This window comes from Sceloporus undulatus, chromosome 1 (assembly GCF_019175285.1).
Source record: "Sceloporus undulatus isolate JIND9_A2432 ecotype Alabama chromosome 1, SceUnd_v1.1, whole genome shotgun sequence".
In the NCBI taxonomy this organism is placed as follows: Eukaryota; Metazoa; Chordata; class Lepidosauria; order Squamata; family Phrynosomatidae; genus Sceloporus; species Sceloporus undulatus.
Window position 1 is genome coordinate 53,442,954 of NC_056522.1, and position 21,318 is coordinate 53,464,271.

The 21,318-nt window shown below is 38.9% G+C and overlaps 1 protein-coding gene across 6 annotated transcripts in view; it reads left to right on the forward strand.

Moving 5' to 3' along the window:
- Nucleotides 1-21,318, forward strand: part of BTBD9 (BTB domain containing 9) — a 191,559-nt gene that overhangs the window by 109,988 nt on the left and 60,253 nt on the right. For all 6 annotated transcript variants that reach the window (XM_042443783.1, XM_042443768.1, XM_042443776.1 and 3 more), the window contains one exon: nucleotides 6,213-6,322. In XM_042443783.1, the coding sequence (XP_042299717.1) occupies nucleotides 6,213-6,322 (110 nt within the window). The remainder of the gene's footprint in view (nucleotides 1-6,212; nucleotides 6,323-21,318) is intronic.

Consider the following 21,318-nt stretch of genomic DNA (forward strand, 5'->3'; position numbering starts at 1 on the left):
TATTTTGTATTATATTACAATTTTTACTGTACACCGCTATGATCATTGCGGAATAGCGGTCTATAAATAAAACATATTATTATTATTATTATTATTATTATTATTATTAAACATTAACATAATTAGCCACTGAGATCACTGTTTAATTTATTATCTCAATTGGTAGCTTAGAGCTCGAACAGGACTTTCTCAATTTTGTGTTCCATTTTCTTTCATTTTTTTAAAATAATGCCTTACATATTTTATTAAATACCTTACCATAATAGAGATTATAATAGGGGAGGTAAGGGAAATAGTTTCATATCTTAGTTTTGTCCTTCTTTGATATTTTATAACAGGTTCTATGCAAAACAAATATAAAATACCCGTATTTTCCGGCATATAAGACGACTGGGCGTATAAGACGACCCCCAACTTTTCCAGTTAAAATATAGAGTTTGGGATATACTCGCCATATAAGACTATCCCTCTTCCAACGCACACCAAATAAAAAATAAAAAAACATTAATTCAATTAATTCAAATGCTTATGACATGCAGGTACTTACCAGGAAACCTTGTTGTATGCAAAGCCTGCTTGCCTTGGTCAGCTCTCCTGCCTGCCCAGCTCTCCCTGTCTACAAGATTTTATTCTACCGTACTTGTACAGCGCCTCCCTTCCTGCTTTCATATGGTCACCACATACGGAGGGGATGCGGCCGTGGCCATTTTGAGCTCCCCCCCACCATATGCAGTAACCACAGATTCTCCAGTCCAGCTCGGAAGTTTCAGCACCTGCCCTGTAAGACGACACCCGGCGTATAAGATGACCCCCGACTTTTGAGAAGATTTTCCTGGGCTAAAAAGTAGTCTTATACGCCAGAAAATACAGTAATAATAAGAAATATTATAAATTGGACTTCAGTATTTTAGGGAATTACATTGCAGCTCTACTGTTTTTTCATGGTGATGCCTGGAACCAACAATGGTTAAAAAATAATTTGGAAGTATCACGTATTTTTACTGTATGTTTCTTTTTTATAGCGGTATACAGTGTTTTTTTTTCTGTGAGATTTACAGCATCAGTATGTGCTGCGGTGCTGATGAAGTGACAGAGAGAATGCATGCTATGGGTTATGTTAGTATTCTTGCCAAAATGTTAATTCTCATCAGTGATGAACAATCTGTTCTGTATCTGCCATCTTCAGCCCAGTTTAAGGTTTAATTATCTTCCATCTGCTTGAGCTGCTCTGAAGGGCCTTGGAGATACTGAAGAATATCCACACTTGTCCCCCCCCCCCCCAGCAAGACCCCTCCAGATATTATATAAACACTATTGTCTTTCATGCCCTTTCCAGTTTTGGATCTTAGAGTGACTTTGCATTTGAAAATGACATTTAAAGATGGAAGGAAATCCTAAAATCTCAATCAAGCATTCATACATACTTTTCATGAAGTCTGGGATGAGCTTGTCCCTCTGCCATCACCTGGAACAGAAGGCTCTAAACCAATTAGCTCTTCTCACACTGTTTTGCATAACCATATGACTGCCATTAAGGAATTTTATTACTTTTCTATGACAGTAATTCTTAAAGACAGCCATCTTCAGTTTCCAGCCTTGGGGCAATGCTGCAGGTAGAGGCATATTTCTCTAGGAGCCATTGTTATCCCCACATATTAACATCTTACAGTTTCATTTGATGGAACTATACTTTTGAATACTGTAAATCTTTGTCATCTTGTTAACATATTTTTTTATCATCACTAGATTATAGGCCTATCTTGCCATTGGCTAGCATTTACACATTATATGTTCTTTATAAATAACAAGTAGTACATTGTTTATATATTACTGTCAACCTCAACTCCAGTTGCCTCTCTCTGTGTATTTCTAATTTAAATTAAACTTTTTATATGTAGACTGAAACAAAAAAAATCATATTTTCTGTTCTGTTTTTATTAGCCAAAATTGTAGCGTATTTAGAGAAGTTTCACAACTGTCTATCTTTAGTTAAGTACACACATGCAATTGCAAATTTTCAAAGATCAAACAGCATATCAGACTTCAGTAAATTCTTTTCTAAATTCCAGAAAAAGGCAGTTAATCCCTTAGAACATGTATCTTATTAGAACGATTAACAAACAGAAATATTAAAATGGTACATCACAATGCTTGTAAAACTTGTCTGGATGCCACTTCAAATCCACACTTCTCCATCATTCTCTGTTGGGAATGCAGGACAATGTATTTCATTATTGTCAGTTTCACTTGATTCTTGTCTGTGTATATACACACATTTGGTGTTATTATTAACTGCTCTCATGTTGACCCCGACTCATGGCCACCTTCCTTCACTGCTCTGTTTAGGGCCTGAAACTTCATGCCTGTGACCTCCCTAATTGAGTCTATCCATCTGCCGTGCACTCTTCCTCTCTTTCTACTACCCTCTAGTTTTCTTAGCATTATTGAAATTGTACAGACCAGCATTATACACCAGTGTGGGGATGTGACATACTCATACCAGCTGCCCGCATGTCGGCATCATGCTGCGCACCCAACTGCATGGCAGGGGGTATCATGGTGCTCCGTTGGCACAGAATTTATGGCTTCTTTTTGCGCTGCAGAAAGACCAGATCAGGGATGGAGTATGCAGTTGCCACGGCCCCGATCCGGTGAGGAAAGGCCACCCCTTAGGATCGTTGAGCCCCTTTGTCTTTTCTAGTGACCGGTGCCTTCTCATTATGTAATCAAAGTACAATAACCTCAACTTTATTATCTTGGCTTCCAGGAAGAGTTCAAACTTGATCTGTTCAAGGAACCATCTATTTATCTTTTTGGCTGTCCATGGTATCCTAAGTACTTTTCTCCAACAATATTTCTCAGTTATGTTGATTTTCCTTCTGTCTGCCTTCTTTACTATCTCATCCATACATGATGATGGGGAATACAGTGGCTTGGACAATTCTAACTTTAGTATTCAGTTGTACATCTTTACTCTTCAGGATCTTGTCTAATTCTTTTATAGTTGCCCTTTCCATTCCTAGTCTCTTTATTTCTTGACTGTTATCACAATACAAGGTGTTGGTTATTACCTATAAAGCCCTATATGGCTTGGGCCCAGGGTACTTGGAGGACCGCCTCTCCCCATACATTCCACCACACACACTCAGATCTGCTGGGAAGCGATTGTTATGTGTCCCAGAGGCAAGATATTCTACCACCACTCAGAGGGCCTTTCTATCTCGGGCCCCATCCTCTGGAACTCGCTTCCGGACAAGCTCCGCTCGGCCACCTCCCTGGACCACTTCAAAAAGGGGCTTAAAACTTTTCTGTTCCAGCAGGCTTACCCCTAACATTCCATGTTGCCCCCTTATCTCTCCTCATTGTTTTTGCAATTTTGTGCTAGTTGGGAAACTTTTTAGCTGTATTTTAACTGTTGTAAGATTTTGTATTTTCTGTATTTTAATTTTGTTGTATATTGATTGTATTTTGTTTTTGGCTGTTGTGACCTGCCTTGATTCCAGGAAAGACGGGCTAAAAATAAAGCTTTTATTTATTTTTATTATTTAAACTCATCCCAGAAAATCTGACCAGACAGTACACTGGACACTTCCCTAGACTCTGTGATAAGTATGGTTTCAAGTTCTGAGTACCTACCAAATTTTTCACAGCAGATAGCTATTGGTTCTATTTCTGCTTTCTATAGGTCTCTACCAAAAAGACTGCCTGGAATAAGTTGTTGATGCAGTCTTAATAGTGTAATATGATTCATTTTGTGTGTGTGTTTCACTGCTATGTAATAAGCACATCAAAGAGATTTTGCTGATTTCTAATCATGTTTGTTGTGACACCTACTCCATCAGTACTGTAGCTGTCATGCAGCCCGTTTCATTGTCTGCAGGTCTGCCGTAAACCAGAGTAAATTACAGGCTCCATAATGTAAATGTAAATGTAAAAATGGCAATGTTCCTAGAGACATTTTCAGGCTTGAGGGGGCCGAGCATGGCGTGTTTTAGGGATCTCACAACCCTAACTTTACAAACAAGGAGGGGAAAACAGAGGGAGATTCTTAGCTCACTTGTGCTCTTCTTTGTGCTGCAACTCCTCCCTTTTTATCATATTTATTTCCTTCTCTCCCTGCTACATTGTTTCTCACTTTATCTTTGTACCTTGAAGGAGCAACAGTGTTCTTTTTTTTCCCCTAGTGGTATCATTGGCTAGAAAAGTTACTTCCATGGATTACAAAGCCAGCTAAGATACACCTACTGATTCTGAAGACTTTCTCACAGAGTGAGAGAGTTCAGCACTTATCATTTGATTAGGGGGCAGATTCAGTGAGGGCACTGGAACAGTGAAGGCATGGGCCTTTACTTGTCCAGTGCCCTCATCAGCTGCTCCTCCTCCCCCAAAAGTAGCATTTGATTAGTTTAACCCTCCGTCACTCTCACTCTCAAGAAATAATTTAGATGTAAAATTATGTAAGATGCAGCTTCACTGTCAGTCCTTGCTCTGCTTTGTAACACAGTTGGCATACTGTCCCTGCTTAAGAAATGCTGCTTACCTCTCTGATTGTTTAGGGCAGATTTTGAGGCTATGGTCTGGTATTAATGACACACTGATTGCTCTTAAAATGTCACTCTTACTGAGAGGAAACTTGGCAATTCAATAACGCAAGGGTTTTTTTTCCCCATTTTGGCGGACAGAAAATTCACCTCCAATAATTTTTTTACTAGTTATCTTTTTCAGTCCCATTGAGATGAAATGTTCTACTCTGGTTAGGATTTTTCAGAACTTTTATTAGTAACTTCAGCTGTTCATTAACCTCTGAACTTGCATGCTCCCTATGGAGGTTGAGGGGAACAGATTGATTCAAGGTTAATGCTTGTTTGTAGAAAGTGACGTCTCAGAGGTAATACAAAAGGTGAATAGGCCACTGTTAGTAAGAAGTGTTCCATCTGATTTTGCACTGGTTCAGAATTGCATGCTATAAGGTCAGGAGTGAAGTTCATAGGTATCTTTGCTAAACAAAATCCAGGACTGTTCAAATAACTTTAATAAGCATTTAGCCACAAGGGCTCTGTAGCCAAAGGGGGCCATACTTGGATTTCTGCATCTGTAAAATATCTTTTCTAACCTATGCTTTCTCTGTAGTCTCTCACAAGCTCCAAAAGCTGTTTCTGAAGGTGGGGAATCCTCTCTCAAAGTAGAATTCCATATGGCATCAAGAACTGCAGTTGTTTTGTTGGGGGGGGGGCAGCCACCATGCTTTTATAAGGTGTAGCATTTTCCAGTCATGTACAAGAGTGGATGCAAAGTGCAGAAGCTATTGTGTGCATTGAGTTAACAGTGTGGAATGTGAAGAAAGCTGTGATAAGAGAGTGGTTCATTCTTATAGGTAAGGGAGATTGATTTATTGAGTTGGTCTTTGATGTATGGAACCATTCATTATGATGAAAAAATAGTAAATAGTAAGATTTCTTTGTGTCTGTGGACAGCACTTTTTTCATAGTTTGTTATCTGGATGTATAATGAACATGTTAAAGATGTTGAATTAAATACCCTACAGTTTTGTTTGCTTGAAAATCAAATACTATTCCATATTGCTGTACAAAGAAAATAATAAAGATTTGTTTTAAAGTTCTGTCAAAAAGGCTCCACTTTCTACTCACCTACGCTGCATTTACATCTCTGCAGTGACCACTTCAACACAGTTACTATATTTATTGTGAAACTAGTCTTCAGACGTCTGTTTCTGTCCTGTTTGTTGGGGGAGTGATTTATTTTCTGCATTATTTTAATGATTTCCAAATGAAACAGTGCTTGAATTATTTCAATAATTTTATTTTATAGTATGTTGTGAGTTGTGATGATTTTGCCCAAGAACCTGAGTTAAAAATCTAATAATTTTCAATTCATCATCATCATCACCACCATCATTTGGTCTAATGCCAGGTGCTCATATAGTATGAGTCTTGGAATGTTTTGTTTCTCATGAAAATATTTTCTACTCAAGTCTCTTTTTCATACTCTATAGGATTATACTAAATTTTGTATTAATTGACTTCAGGAAAGTACTTTAGTAGTTGTAGTTAAACGGATCATCTGCATAACTGCTATCTATTCAGTATTATGTCACACATTGCTTATATATGGTACATTGCAATCATATGTTGCAAGCCATGGTGCTTTGTCATTTAAAAAAACGTTTTATCTTTTCCTCCCTTTCTTTATAGGTATATCAGAATAGTTGGAACACACAACACAGTAAACAAAGTTTTCCATATTGTGGCTTTTGAATGCATGTTCACCAACAAAACCTTTACTCTTGAGAAAGGCCTGATAGGTAAGTAATGTAGTGGAGGAAATTATACTGCCATTTTATTGTTTGTGCACTGTTACTATCTTTCTAACACAATCTAGTATATTAGTACAATAAACTAGCATTTTACATCAGATGAAATTTGGTATGTGTATACAGTATATGTCACCATTTTGTTGCAAATTGTGTTATAAAATCTATTTTCATAGCTATGTGTTGGATTATATGTAGTCCTCTGGTTTAAACATCTAATATCTTTAAAATGACTTTAACCTTTACAAGTTCCTGCCTCTCACAGAACAGCCATGTTATATTTCGGCATGATTTTCTATCCCAGTATCCCACTATATCTCTGTCTGAAGTAGATGATTATTTAGCAGTGTTAGTTATTGCCGTAGGGGCAATATGGTCATAGGGAATAGATTGTGACCCTGGTGCAACCTTAGTTGTCAAGTTGTGCTGGCTCTGTAACAATTTGCCCCTTATTAAAAATAATAATTAGTTGCTGGACTTTCATATTATTGATTATTGATGAAACTGCAGCTTATGGGTAAAGCTTTTTATGTTCATCCTTGGACACTTGCTTACCAAAAGTAGCCTTCTATTGGCCTTCTGTGTTGATTGTTGATGTAAGTCATATAACACCGGTCTTAAAAGACCTCCATTGGTTGCCTATTCGCTTCCGGGCGCAATACAAGGTGTTGGTTATTACCTATAAAGCCCTAAATGGCTTGGGCCCAGGGTACTTAAAGGACCGCCTCTCTCCACACAATCCGCCCTGCACACTCAGATCATCTGGACAGCAGCTGTTAAGAGTTCCAGAGGTCAGACTAGTTACCACCACCAGGAGGGCCTTTACCACCTCGGCCCCCAACCTCTGGAACTCGCTGCCCGTTGAGCTCCGCTCAACCACCTTCCTTGTCCAATTCAAGAAGGGGCTGAAGACACATCTTTTTGAGCAGGCCTACCCCTGACTCCTACCTTCTGAATACTCCCCCCCCCTTTTTTTTTTGTCAGCACTGTTGAACTGGCATGAGTTTGGTTGTTTTATTGTTGAATTTTGTAAATTCTTTTGTAATATGTATTGTAATTTTAATGTGCTTTGTAAGGTTGTCAACCGCTTTGATCCCTGGAAAAGCGGTATAAAAATAAACATTTTATTATATGTTATTTTATTAAAAAAGAGGAAGTGTGCTTGCTTCACACTGTTCCCAGTGTTGCTAGGAAATCCTTATACTGCAAAGCCTCCCCAGTTTAAAGCTGTAAAGTCTTAAATGTCTCTTTTATAGCAAACATTAAATGGTAAATTACCCTTCGAAAGCACAATGCTGGGTTTTGCTGAAGAATAATGATATGCTAATACCACTTTCTATAGACAAAAATAGCATATAAATGTTATAGTTCTAAAATTGGTTGATGATGCAACTTCTTTTTTATTGACTAATTCTTATTCTTGTTTCAGTACAATATTCTCAGAGTTTCTTCTAACATTCCTTGTGATCCTGAACAATTTGTGTTAGCACATTTTGAAACTTAGTTTTGCTTGTTAAGTGTAACAGGATAATGGTTTTTTCCCAGGTGATTTCTTCCTATCTAGCTGTTTGCAACAGGATTGATGGGTGCAACTTCCCTGCTCCCTTCTCTCCTTGGCAGCACCTTCCACAATATTATACATAGGAGTGGGGGGAGCTCTGTTTATAGCTGGTCCTGCCTGATTTTGTGGGAGGCCTGTCTTACCCCTCAGTCTTCCACGCAACAGATTGTCCCATTCAGAAGTGCCTTTCAAACCTCTGTATGGCAGATGTGGAAGGTTGGAGGATCTCTTTTGATGAAGAAGGAGCAGGGAAGTCTGATTTTTCATGCATCTGGATCTGGATCTAAGCTAATATCAAACACTGCACTATGGTTTTTTTTTTTGGTACTTTGTCTAACCATGATTGTTCACATGGAGAAAAAGAACTAGGTTCAAACTCTGGTTTGTGTGTTACAAGGGTGTAAGTTCTAATATTGGGGCTTTGTTTTTACTTAGGAGTGTAGTTAACAGGCTAGAGATTTCAAGTAGGTTCATCGCTATCTTTTCTTGATATTCTACTTCCATATTCAGTTTGTTCATGTCCTGATCCCCTAACAAAAGGCTGATTGCTATGTTTTATATGTGACAATTTTTACTTTCCTAATTCCATACAGTATTCTTTGGGAGATTATAGAGTCTTATGTGGCTTGTACCTGCTGTTTATGGTCTCTTACATAGGAGCTGAACTGTGTTGTTGTCTTATAGGCAAGATTACCTTACAAACCTTGCAACTTTTCTTTATCAGTAATTTGTATCAAAATAACGTTGGAATGATAATTTAAGGTGCCTTACTTATGTCATAACACAGTGAAACATACAGTAGCATAAAGATAATTTACAAAGTAAGTTAACATTCTAGTTTATGCTGGCCTGTCAAATTAAACAAATTTGTGCTACTGTATTGATTGTCCTGAGATATATATATATATATATATAGTAGTAAATTAAAAAGTAATTAACTAAACAAAATTAGTAATGAATCTTAGATCTGTTTATATTTTAGTTGTTTGGGACTATTAGGGAAAGCTTGTAGAGGACTAGTAGTGCTATGTCTAAGGACACAACTGGACTCTAGCTGAAAGGATGTTCTGCAGCTGACACACACAGATGTGAAAGAAAAGTCTGAAGCTGCTTGACCTATGTAGTAGGCACAGGAAATGTGAGAAGCATGACTCGGGGAATACTGGAAATCATAAAACAAGAAATGGAATGGATAGACATAGATATGCTTGGTGTGAGTGAGCAAAAGCGTACAAGAATGGAACATTTTCAGTCAGATAATTACCGTATTTTCCGGTGTATAAGATGACTGGGCGTATAAGATGACCCCCAACTTTTCCAGTTAAAATATAGAGTTTGGGATATACTCACCATATAAGACTACCCCTCTTCCAACGCACATCAATTAAAAATTTAAAAACGTCACATTTGATTTCAATATGGTAATTTTAATTCAAATGCTTATGACATGCAGGTACTTAGCAGGAAAACTTGTTGTATGCAAAGCCTGCTTGAATTGGTCAGCTATCCCTGCTTGCCCAGCCCTCCCTGTCTCCAAGATTTTATTCTACCATAATTGTACAGCGCCTCCCTTCCTGCTTTCATATGGTTGCCATATACAGAGGGGATGCAGCTGTGGCCATTTTGAGTTTCCCCCACCATTTGCGGCAACCGCAGATTCTCCAGTCCAGCTCGGAAGTTTCAGCACCCACCCTATAAGACGACCCCCGGCGTATAAGTCGACCCCTGACTTTTGAGAAGATTTTCCTGGGTTAAAAAGTAGTCTTATACGCCAGTAAATACAGTATACAGAGTTTTACTCTGGAAATGGCATCAAGGAAGAAACAGGATGGCACTATTATTGACACAGGGCAATTTGCACATTGAATGGAAAGCAGACATCTCAAAAGACAATACAAGTTTTCAATGCAGTGCCCATTCTCAAAAGTAACAGCTGTCCAAAACCTCTGAAAGAGTCTTATGGCATCTCCAAAGTCAGGAGTTTCTCATTAAGAAACTATATAGATACTGACTAGCTCACCAGCCATGTTTAACCTTTTTTAAAGGACAAACATTTAAATTGCGTTCTGACAGTAACCTGTGTGAGAGAGTGAGTCTCTTATTCTGGTAATCCTTCAAACAAATCAGGTCAATGAGAGGCTTCACAAGCCACATTATTTAATCATTTTTATTTGGCCTTTTCAGTTGGATCAAGTAGCTGTACATACATATGGGTTTATTTATCAGATGTATTACTAGCTGCCTGTAATATCTACATAATGTTCATATTTGTAAACTGAAGATTAGAAACCAGGCAAATAAGTAATAAAAGTGAAGTTGTGCTTTAGGTGGTAGATTGATAATAGCAGTTTTATGTCACTGTGCCTTACAAGTATAGTTTTCATAAGTCATCGGTTGCCATTTCCTACATTTAAAAAGTAACATGATGACAGGCCACTATAAGCCTTGTGCAAGAAGCATTGTATGCTATTTGAATTACTGTTTTAAAAGGAATAGGTAAAAGTATTTTATTATTCTAGAATGAACCATCTGCTCAAATGCAAAAGTTTGACAAAAGAAAATGGGTCTACTTACACTGGAGACAGGCATTTTGGGTTACTGGTGCTATAAACAGCAGCCTCACCTCTCCTTGTTTCTTTATGGCTAACATCTCCATAATTCAAAAAAGAAAAGTGATTTGCACACACTCCGTGCGTGCATATTTAAAGTACATGTTTGGCTTGATCAAATGCTAAACTCACAAAATATTGTAGTACATATTGTATTACTTATATGTTACTAACTAAAGAAGAAATTTGAAGTCTTCTTTTGGCATTAAATCACATATTGTCCCTTCATAGGGAGAGGAACATCAAAAGCCTCAGTTTATGTGGTTTACTCAAAGCCTTGGACAACTCTTGGCAGTGGATTATATGCTTTATTGTTGACAAATCATTTTTTTCTAAAACAGATTCCCTTCAAACCTAAGTAACACAGCCTTCTCTCCTCATCTCAGTGAGAACCAATAGACACCAATCCCTCCAGTCTATTATAATACAATCTCAGTTCAAGCTGTTATGTTTGGACTGCTATAATCCCAAGGACAGCTAGATGGTGCTAGCATTTAACAGTTCCACTGCCGTCCCTTTTAAGAGTCTTTTCCCTGCAAAAGACAGCTGATTTTATTCATTCCACCAGGGTCTTTTGCTTGCTGCGCTATTCTGTTGAGCCTCTCATTATAAGATACACCCAAAGCTTGCAAGGTCTGATAGAAGGCTGTCAGCTTCTTCTTCTTCTACAATACAGCTATCATCGCCTTTGGATTTATCTTAAGTCCTACCTCCCCTTCTGCTTGGTGCCCTGACTTACGAAGGACTGCCGCATGGCCCCACCTTTTCCTTCAAGCTTATATCAAAGCCAAGCTGCTGTGTTTGGATTCTTTCTTCATAAGTTGTTTCTCATCACATCCATACAGCTATCACATGTCCCAGTGGCATCAGTATGCTGTAGAATAGTTCTCTTGGTAAGTGTACCCATTACATGGCAACTCCACAAAGAGAAAATCAGTCCACTCTTCACTTTCCTCATCTTGGCAAGAGAAGTAGTTCACACTGGCATCTTCATTCCCTTGATGGAGGTGACTGAAAAGGCATACGGCTGCCGCCTAAGATACCATTGGGTTAGGTGTGGGTTAGTGTGCTTCATGTGATGCAACCATTGCAATTGGGCATGGTCAGTTACTAAATGAAAGGGTAATCCCATAAACAGTGTCTTAAAGCGTGAATAGCCCACTTAACAGCTAAAGCTTTCTATATACTCTTTCTATATTAGAGTATCATCTTTCCTGGGAATTTAATACAATATGGGCTATTCCTCTCTCCAACTTTGTTGGTCCAAGATTACTCCCAACCCATACTTGGAGGCATCTTTTGGCAGAATGAAAGACTTGGAAAAAGCACTTGCTTTCAATATGGGAGCTTGATATAACTTAGCTTTCAATGTTTGGAGTGCCTGATCTTCTCATTTTCCTTATTGTACTTTTCTTTCCTTATTGTACTTTTTTTCTTGATTAAGACAAATAGTGGAGCAGCTATGGCTGCAAAATAAGGAATGAATTTCCTATAATATCCTGCAAGCCCCAAAACTGTTGCATTTCTCTTTTGGTCTGTGATTTGGGCCACTGGATCAACTGTTTTACCATATCTGGGAGTGGTCTATCCTATTTTCCACCCATGATATTTTGCATTGCGGGGTGAGCCCCAGTTGGGCCTGTAGGACCCCTTGTAAATGAACTAGATGTGATTCCCATGAAGGGATAATAATATCATCAATATAGGCCACTGCATAATCCTGCAGTGGTCAGAGAACCATATCCATTAATATTTGAAAGGTGGCTACAGCCCCATGTAAGCAAAAGCACATAGAAGTGAAGTTATAGAGCCCCCTAGGTGTGGCAAATGCAATGTTCCTGAGACCCAGGAACAAGGGGAATTTGCCAGTATCGTTGGTGAGGTCCAAAGAGGTCAGATAGTGGGCAGCCCCTGTCTTTTGTAATAATTAATCTAATCCATTGCCTAGCTTTATAGACCTTATCCTCAAGGCACCTAGTAAATTTTGTGCTAAGATAAGAAGGTAGACCTTGTTGTGATATAGAGTCCTGAGTAAATGCACAATGTGATATTAAATAGTGACTGGACAACAAAGGGTCACTGTCAGCCAAGATGACAAAGCATTTTTCCACCAGTTCTGAGTCATGGGAAGTGACATCAGAGATGATCGTCACCAAGTGCAGTAAAATGCTGCAAAAGGCTGCAAAAGTGTAAAGTCACCCTGGGCAGGGGACAGAGATCATTGTGATACAGGAGGAAGAAGCAGGGCCAAAAGGCCACATGGAGCCCTGGCTATAAAAGGGGAGTACCTCAAGTCACAGTGTAGGTTGCAGCGAGTCACAGTGGATGGTAGATGTTGGTGTGTTGGAGTTGTAAGATAGCCTTCTACATAGTGGAATTTCTGAAGAATAAAAGCCCCGTAAAGAGACATCTGGCTAGAGTCTCTTTTGTAAGCTTCTGGGAGGGGAGAGGCTGTAACGAACTGACTTACAAACCAGCCAATCAGAAGCCAGAGATCCACTAGCCAATCAGGTGCTGGCTGAGGAGTTTAAAGATTCCACTTGGCAGATGGGTTGAGTCAGTTAGGGTTTGGAATCCTGAGGGATGAAGCTGGAGTTCAGTGAGGAAGATACAGTCGGGCCTCCGCGTACGCGGCCCTTTTTTGCGCGGCTTTGAGCGTATGCGGGGCGGAAGGGGCGGCGCGTCCCATTCAACTGAATGGGTGCGTGCGCCTGTTGCGCCCCGCGCGCCGCCGCACACGAGCCCCATTGTTTCCAATGGGACTCAAGCATAGGCGGAATTCGCCTTACGCGGAGGGATCCGGAACAGATCCCCCGTGTAAGGCGAGGACCCACTGTAGTTAGGAGTAGAGACTGAGAGAACAGTATTTTGATAATAGACCAAGGAAGGGTCTGTTAGGTCCAGAGAGGGACAGTATTAGTTCTGGAGAGTCTAGAGAGGAGAGACTCAGTGTAGCCAGACGCAGAAAGAGGGGTTTGGGCTACATAATTTCTGGAGTGATAGTATAGCCCAGGGGTAGGCAACCTGCGGCCCGCGGGCCGGATGCGGCCTGGCGAGGCCTTGGGACCAGCCCCAGCCCGGTCCTGCCGCCGACTGCCGCCGGGGCCTTTGGCGTCTCGTGTGAGGGGCACGGTGGGGCAATTGTCTATAGAAGCCTCAGAAACATGCATTTATCTTAACATTTTTTAAAAAATCAGCAAATTTTTTCGCATGTCTTCCATTTTTTATTTAAAAAGTGCCCTCCATTTGAAAATTTTGCCCTACATTTGTCCTGGTTTATTTATTTATTTAATTTTTTAAAAAATTATTTATTTATTTATTTATTGGCTTCGGCCCCCCAGTTGTCTGAGGGCCAGCAACCTGGCCCCCGGCTCAAAAGGGTTGCCTACCCCTGGTATAGCCTGTACTGCTGAGTTATTATTGGAAAGTTAAAACCAGACTGTATATATGCAACAAAAGAAGACATAGTAACAACTTCATGTGAAAGTTACCTTTGCCTATTCTGTGTTAAAATAAACTTTTATTCTTGTTTAACTATCCACTTGGCCTGTGATTTAACATCCATCCCTGCTACTGACCTTTAAAAACCCGAAGGGGTGTTGGGTCACAAAGAAGGAAAGAATTGTGAGGTGATGGGGAAATGTTACAGAGGCATTTCTCCAGTTTGCACACAGCTGCCTGTCGCTTGTGAGGTGGTATCCTGGTGCAAAACGTCAGCATGACAAATCACGCACTGTGTAACAACGCTAACAAGACCTATCAGTTGCTTAATCTCACTCCTCATTCTCCTCAACCTATTTAAAAAAAATAAATAAAACAAACAAATAAAAACCCTTCCCCAGTTACCATGGCCAGATAAATAATGGCTGAATTAGTAATGGACCCACCTTAAATTCTGGTCACATCTGATTAAGAGAACTGCAGGACCAGTCTGGATAGGCCTAATTTTGTTTAGGGTTTTGTCAAGTGCACTTCATTAGCAATTATTAGGAAAAAACGGTTCTTAAAATACTGGAAATAGTTTCTCAGACTACACAAGTCATCTTCACAATTCTGTCTTCCAAGCAGATAATTGTAAATTTGGTAGGTTTGTTGTAATAAGACACAAATTAGATTCCCTTGAGTTATGGTGACATGCACAAAGCTTTTTTATTATTATTAACTGATATAGCTGAACAATAGCATGTGGTAATGCTCCCCAACCCAGTGCTGGCACTAAAAATATAATCTTCCTTATTGATTCTAAGTGAATACTTTTGTTCCATGGTCACACATACAGAGCGCATTAGATGAGTCATCTATACAAAATGGTATAATCAGTGTACTTAATATGTAGCTAAATGCTGAAGAAAACAAAAACTATGATTATGTTAATGTTTTAATGACACAGAGATTTACAAATTTGAGTCTGAGGTGCACTTTTAAAATAAAAACACTTAATTATATATTTAAAAATTCATATCCAGGTAGACAGCTTTTTGCTAGCTGCATACAGGTCAACAGTTTGAACACTAAGCATTAAGACCCCATGTGATGGGGTAGCTGAAGCTATGTGAGCATAATGATATAAAACAGCTTTTAAAATTTTCTAACACAGCCCAGCTCAGTTTCTTTCTAGATGCACAAGAGGAAAATTTTAATTTAAGCAAGAAGTCAGCCCTTAAATTATCCTTATCAGGACTAAGCCTTCAAAGATTGTCTGGCTATGTTGACACATGCCTTGATTTGGGCTACAATAGTCCATTTGGACTACTGTAATGCACTCTACATCGGGCTATCCTTGAAGATTGTTCAGACACTTCAGCAGGTCCAAAGTGCTGCGGCCAGAATGCTGATCAGGGGCAGTTATAGGGAGCATTTAACTCCCTTGTTAAAACAGCTTCACTGGCTACTGGTTCCCTTCTGAGTACAATTCAAACTGCTGGTCATCATGACCTATAAAGCCCTATATGGCTTAGGTCTGGACTGTCTAAAAAAACCGTATCCATACGAACCTGCCAGAGGCCTAAGATCTCTCAGTTTCTCCACCATCACAGGTTCTCTTAGTGAGGACACGAGAGAGAGTTTTCTTGGTAGCTGCTCCCACTCTCTGGAGCTCCCTTCCGTAGGAGGCTAGGCTGATCCCCTCTCTGCTTTCCCTTTGCTGGCAGGCAGATATATTTTTATTTAAGCAGGCTATTAATGTTTAAGCAGGGGAGCTTCTTATGAGCGAGTTTAATTTATATTTTTAAACTTTTGTCTGTTTTTTAAATGATTTTATACTGTTTAATGTGGTGACGTTAATTGTTTCTACATTTCTGTTGACTCTTTCTGGGAGCCGCTTTGAGTCCCACTCTGAGAGAAAGGCAACACACAAATGGAATAAATAAATACATGACAGTGGTTTATGGTTTATGCAGATTTCCTTTCCTTTATGACAGAATAACTTCAAATAATAACCAGAGCATGGGTTTTCAACAGAGGTTTTACTTTTAGGCAGCAGTCAGATTTTCTAGGCAGTACAATGTAAATTCCTCTAATAAAATCTATGAATCTTGCAATCCTCATGGTACAAAGTAAGTTTTTTCAAGGAGGGGAAGATAAAACTAATGCAAATATGGAAACAACTTGGGCATTGCCAGTATTCTCTGTATAATTTTGTTCCTTTAAGTCAGGGGTAGACAACTCTGGAAGGCTAGGAGACCTTGGAAGGCCACATGCCCCACCATACCTCCAACTAAAAAAACACAAAGCATACCCCCCCCCCCAAACCCCCCCGCCCCTTTACAAGAAGAAGTGAATGGATGTAACTTAACTTGTTGTTAAAAAAAAAAAGATACCTACTGAGCCTATATTGGCATAAAGTGGAGAAAATGCCTCCCATGCCATCTAGAAAGCATTTGGAGGGAATCTTTTATCCCTTGGCCCCACAAGAATGTCCCTGGAGCCACGAGACACACTTTCCTTGTTACTGCCTTAAGTGGTGTCCAGATCTTGACATAGCAAAATGGTGTCTCTTATAAAAAATGGAAAATCAAGGTTTGATATTTGAAATTTATACTTTTTTGGAACATTTTCAAACCGTGGATGCTTGAATCTGTGTATAAAATATCGTGTATAAGAAGGGCCAACTGTATTTGCTGTGGAAGTCTCAGAGAGCCCTGACAAAAGAGTAATGAATCAGAACAACAGCTCTATTTAGAGTAAACTCTTAGCAGCTGTTCAGTTTGGTGGTAGTGGGGAAGAAAACAAGAACACTGCTGTTATATGTTCTGTTTTAGAATTGCTTATTATTAGTGACCCTTCTGACTGATCATAATATTGAAGACATTGAAAGCAAAAGAGGTCTAAGAATCTCCTAATTTGTCTATGTGGACTTGATAAAGTCATTTGGGGATCGAGTTGGAGGAAACTTTTAAGGCCTCTATGTGTGTAGTCTTTCTGGTCTCTTTCAGTTCATTGTCTTTGTGCGACTATGTAACACTCCACAGGACAAAACTGTGAGTAATCGGTAAAATAGTGAATAATGGGTACAGAGCAGGTGATAGAGATAAAAAATCAGATGTCCTTGGTTATCCTCTAAGGAATGCTTCCCAGAACATATGAATCACTGTACCCTCATTTGTGCATTCTTTTGTGCCTTAGGAGAAATTGTTTAAAATGTCGGATGAGTGAAAAAATGAATAAATAATCACTCATTTGTCTTTTGCTTGGTGGCAGTTATTATAAAAATCATTTAAACATGCAACAAAGGGAAAAAGTCAAATCAATTTCTTAGTAATGCACCTTGGTGTTGTGAAATATTACTCTGCCTTTCACTTAGTGAGGCGTTCAGCAGGTGCTGTTTACTTGTCCAGTTTAATGCCTTCTCTGCATGAAGTAGTTGCCATCCTGTTCTTTCTTTCCCCTTTAAAGGTTAGCCGTCTTTCAAATTTGCACAGGTTTTCCTAGCAACATCTGTTGGGTTTTCAGTAAGCATACCCTTAGGAAATTAATGAAAATTTTAAGACCATATAAATACTACTGGGACTTCCCCTCTACAGTGAAGATGAAACACATGGCCAGTTTTATTTACTGCTGTACATTTTTCGTCTACCCTCATAGTTCAAATTTGCTTTTTTTTCCTTTCCAGAACAGTAGCAAAAAACTGTTACTTTTCAAAGGCCTTTTATGTACCAATACCCTTAAAAATGATGATCTTCAATGCGTGTCTTGTTAATTTCCACTTGTATACATGCAGCTTCAAAATATCCATAGCATCTACCTACTGTATTTTATGAATTCAATGCATTTCATATCCATTATGTCAATAAGAAAATTCAGTATTATTATCCTCACAATGAAGAAAGGGAGACTTTGGTTTGGAGAATAAGTGGCTTGTCAGAGGACACAAAAGGAATACAGCTGAAGTCTGAAGAGTGTGAAGAGGGAATTTCACTCATAGTCTATACTGTGCTAAATGAGCTTTCTTCTGTGCAATCTTACATGGACTAGGGAACACTTCTGGCTAGCTCAAGAACAGTGTATCCTCTATGATAGTACTGATAACATCTGTTATATTATATAATCTGCTTTATATTGCTTTGATTAGTGGTATCTGAATGACAGTTTTCCAGAGTGAATATCCATACATTTATCCAGTTGCTTTGGTTTGGTAATCATAATTTGACATTCCATAATTTTGTCTGCAAAATACAAAGGATCCAGAAATTTGACAAAGTTAATTTCTACAGTTATTTTGATAATGATTAAGTGCTTAAGAAAAGAAAGCCAAATGCATTTTCATAATAGACAAGAGCCTGAAAATCTGTTGATGCTGATCCCACCCCCATTTACAAAGCCTGCATAGGTTTTATCACCATAAAAAGTATCAGACTGGATATGTTTGAGAAACCATATTTCTCTGTTCTTTTGTAAACAAAACGAAGAGGGTCTTTCTTAACATGAAAGGGATATGCAGAGCTGGAGAAGTGACTTATCTAACCGAGGGCCGAAACAGAATGGCCCAAAGAGGTGATGTGATCCAGACCCAGAAAGAGTCAGGTGGGTGCCATGGCAACCGCACACTGCGGACCCACTCCAGTGGTTTGCCACCACAAAAAAGAAGTGTCAAAGTACCAGTCCTTTTTGTTGTGTCTTTTCCACCACTGCCACAGTCTTTTGGTGTTTCTGCAGCATGGCATGTGTAAACGCTGTGCTACCAGAATGCCATGATGTCAGTACACATTTGGTCAGCCATGCGGCTTTCCAGCAGCATGTGGGCATGTGCCATCTGAACGCCACTTCCCCATGCCACCAGGAAGTTGGGGCTTACTGCCTCTCTGTTTCGGCTCTTAGTTCCCCATATTACTCCATATTCTCAAGCCAGATATGAGCTAAACTGAGAAGAAACTGCCCTAACTGATGGAATTTGAAAGAAGCATTTCAGCTTAGGGGTTACTTGTTTGTTGTCTCAGTTGGTGTGTGAAATCCACAACTTCTCTAGGTAGGGCTGGAAAGACTCCAGTCTGAAATCCAGGACACCTTCACCAATTACTATTCCTGGGCCTGATTTACCATGTAGATGTTACCCATCCAGCCCTTGTCTCATCCCTTTCTGTGAGTGCATGGGCAGGGTTATTCCACGACCATCACTATCCAAAAACCTTGCTGGTTCAGTTCTGACAAATGATATGAGTGTCCCATATTTCTAAGGTACAGTAGGGAAGTTGTTCAGCTCTTTTCTATTCCCCACTTCCTTTTACTTTAAAATAAATCTTCCCCCGTTGTACATAAGAATTAGATACACGAATAAACAATGTTCCACCGTAACATTTTCTTATTTGATAGAAAGTAATAATTACTATAGTGGGTTTACATTTTTCTATAGATGAATAAGTTGTACTGAGCAAGTAAATCCAGATTTGGTAGAGTGGTCATAATGGTATCTCAGCTAATATAGAACAGAATTCAATCCGCATCAAATAAAATCCCCTGGCTTTTTTTTTTTTAAATCCTATTACAAAGAAAGTAAGGTGCAAAATACTTAAGAGAAGACAAATGCCTGACTGAATTTTTTCCCTTCAGTCATTTGTCACCAGATATCATTGAAGACAGTAAAATTGCATGTCATCTTATCTTCATATATAGTTATTATGAATAGCCTTCAAGTCATGTGCTGAAAATGATACTACCTTTTAAAACTTCATTGTGTCAGAATTAAATATGTTGGCAATCTGTTGACCATCAGTGAGTAGAGTAAGCTGGAAAGAATAATACACAAATCATATCCACCACCACCATCATGCAGCTGTTTTGCTTTGGTAATTTTAAAGTTTTGCTTACTTCCAGAATGTCTGCATTTGATTAACATGGAACATTTTGCATTCTGTGACAAGACATTAAATTTGTGCAGAAGTACTGTGAGCACAAAGAGTGAGAAAAATTGGATCTGACCTTGTATTGTATCATGTTCTCCCCCCTCCCCCCCGAATCATGTATAACTTATAATACATGGCTAGTTGAAGGACAAGGAAAAGGCTCAGAAAAATATAGGAACAAGGCACTGTTAGTTTTGGCAGTACACTTTTGTAAACAAAGTGACACAAATTGAGGCAAAAATTCCACAGGGAAAAGAAAAGAGAACCTAAAGATTGAAAAATATAGCACAGAGCAAAGTCCCTACCAGATGGTGTTTTTAATAAATTTATCAGGCAGGTATGAAAGATGATAATGAACATTCAAAATGGGGAGTGGCAGTCTTCCCTTGGGAGAAGAAACAGTATGGTACCTTCTGTGCGTTGCAATTATTTGGTTGCTCTCTCATTTCCCATTGTATGAAATAGGACAAAAAGGTTTTCCATCACTAATGTAGCATGCATCAAGACATTCTTTTAGAGAAAATTATATATTTAAGCTTAAAGTTCAGATGTTTTTAAGTAATTATTTTTAGTTGTGTTGATAAAAGATAATATTTAAACAGTAAACTGGACGTCAAGAATATATCCTTAAAACCAGTACACACCTCAGTGCATGTGAACAAATTAATGTATAACTGTAGTCATTTTCAGTGTTCTGAAACACATAATAGCTTTTCAGTAGCACAATAAAAAGAATTTGACAAGAAATTTGGATTAAGAAAATATTAGTCATATTTGGTTTCTAGATGCCTTCATTTTATTTTTAAATAATAATTATAGTGCACCTGCAGCTTCCAGCTTACGCGGAAGCCACGTGACAGGTGAATGGATGGGGACTTGAGCTTATGCGTTATTCGGCTTACGTGGGGGGGGGGGGGGGGGCGTCCGGAATGGATCCCCCGCATAAGCCAAGGGCGCACTGTATATGGGTTTTAAACTACAGAACTGTGAATCATGCAGTATTACAGATGTTTTTACATTTCATCTCCCAACATTCCTCTTTATTGGTGTACTGGGAGATGCAGTTCAGCAGTATGTGCAGGACCATATGATTACCACTCCTATTTCAGAGTTTGTGATTTTTGACTTAGAAATGCTTATCTCCAATTTCAGGCCAAAGAGAAACAGTTAAATTATTTTACCACATATACATTTGTCTAATGCATTATTTATACAGAGCTCTTGTGAGCCACTTTAGAAGCCTTGTTGAAAGGCAGAATGTGTTTTGATAAATAAATGTGCAAGGTGCTTAACAGTATAGATAAAGGTTGAATGTGCCCAAAGAGTTTATAATTTGACATTGGATAGCAGAGAAATAAGAGCACAGGAGAAGGATCAAAGATTCGGTAAAGGAATGAATATAAACAAATACTGGTGTGCATATTTAAGAGTGTGGAATTATGCAAACGCTTCCTGAAAAAATGAATCTGAAGATAGATC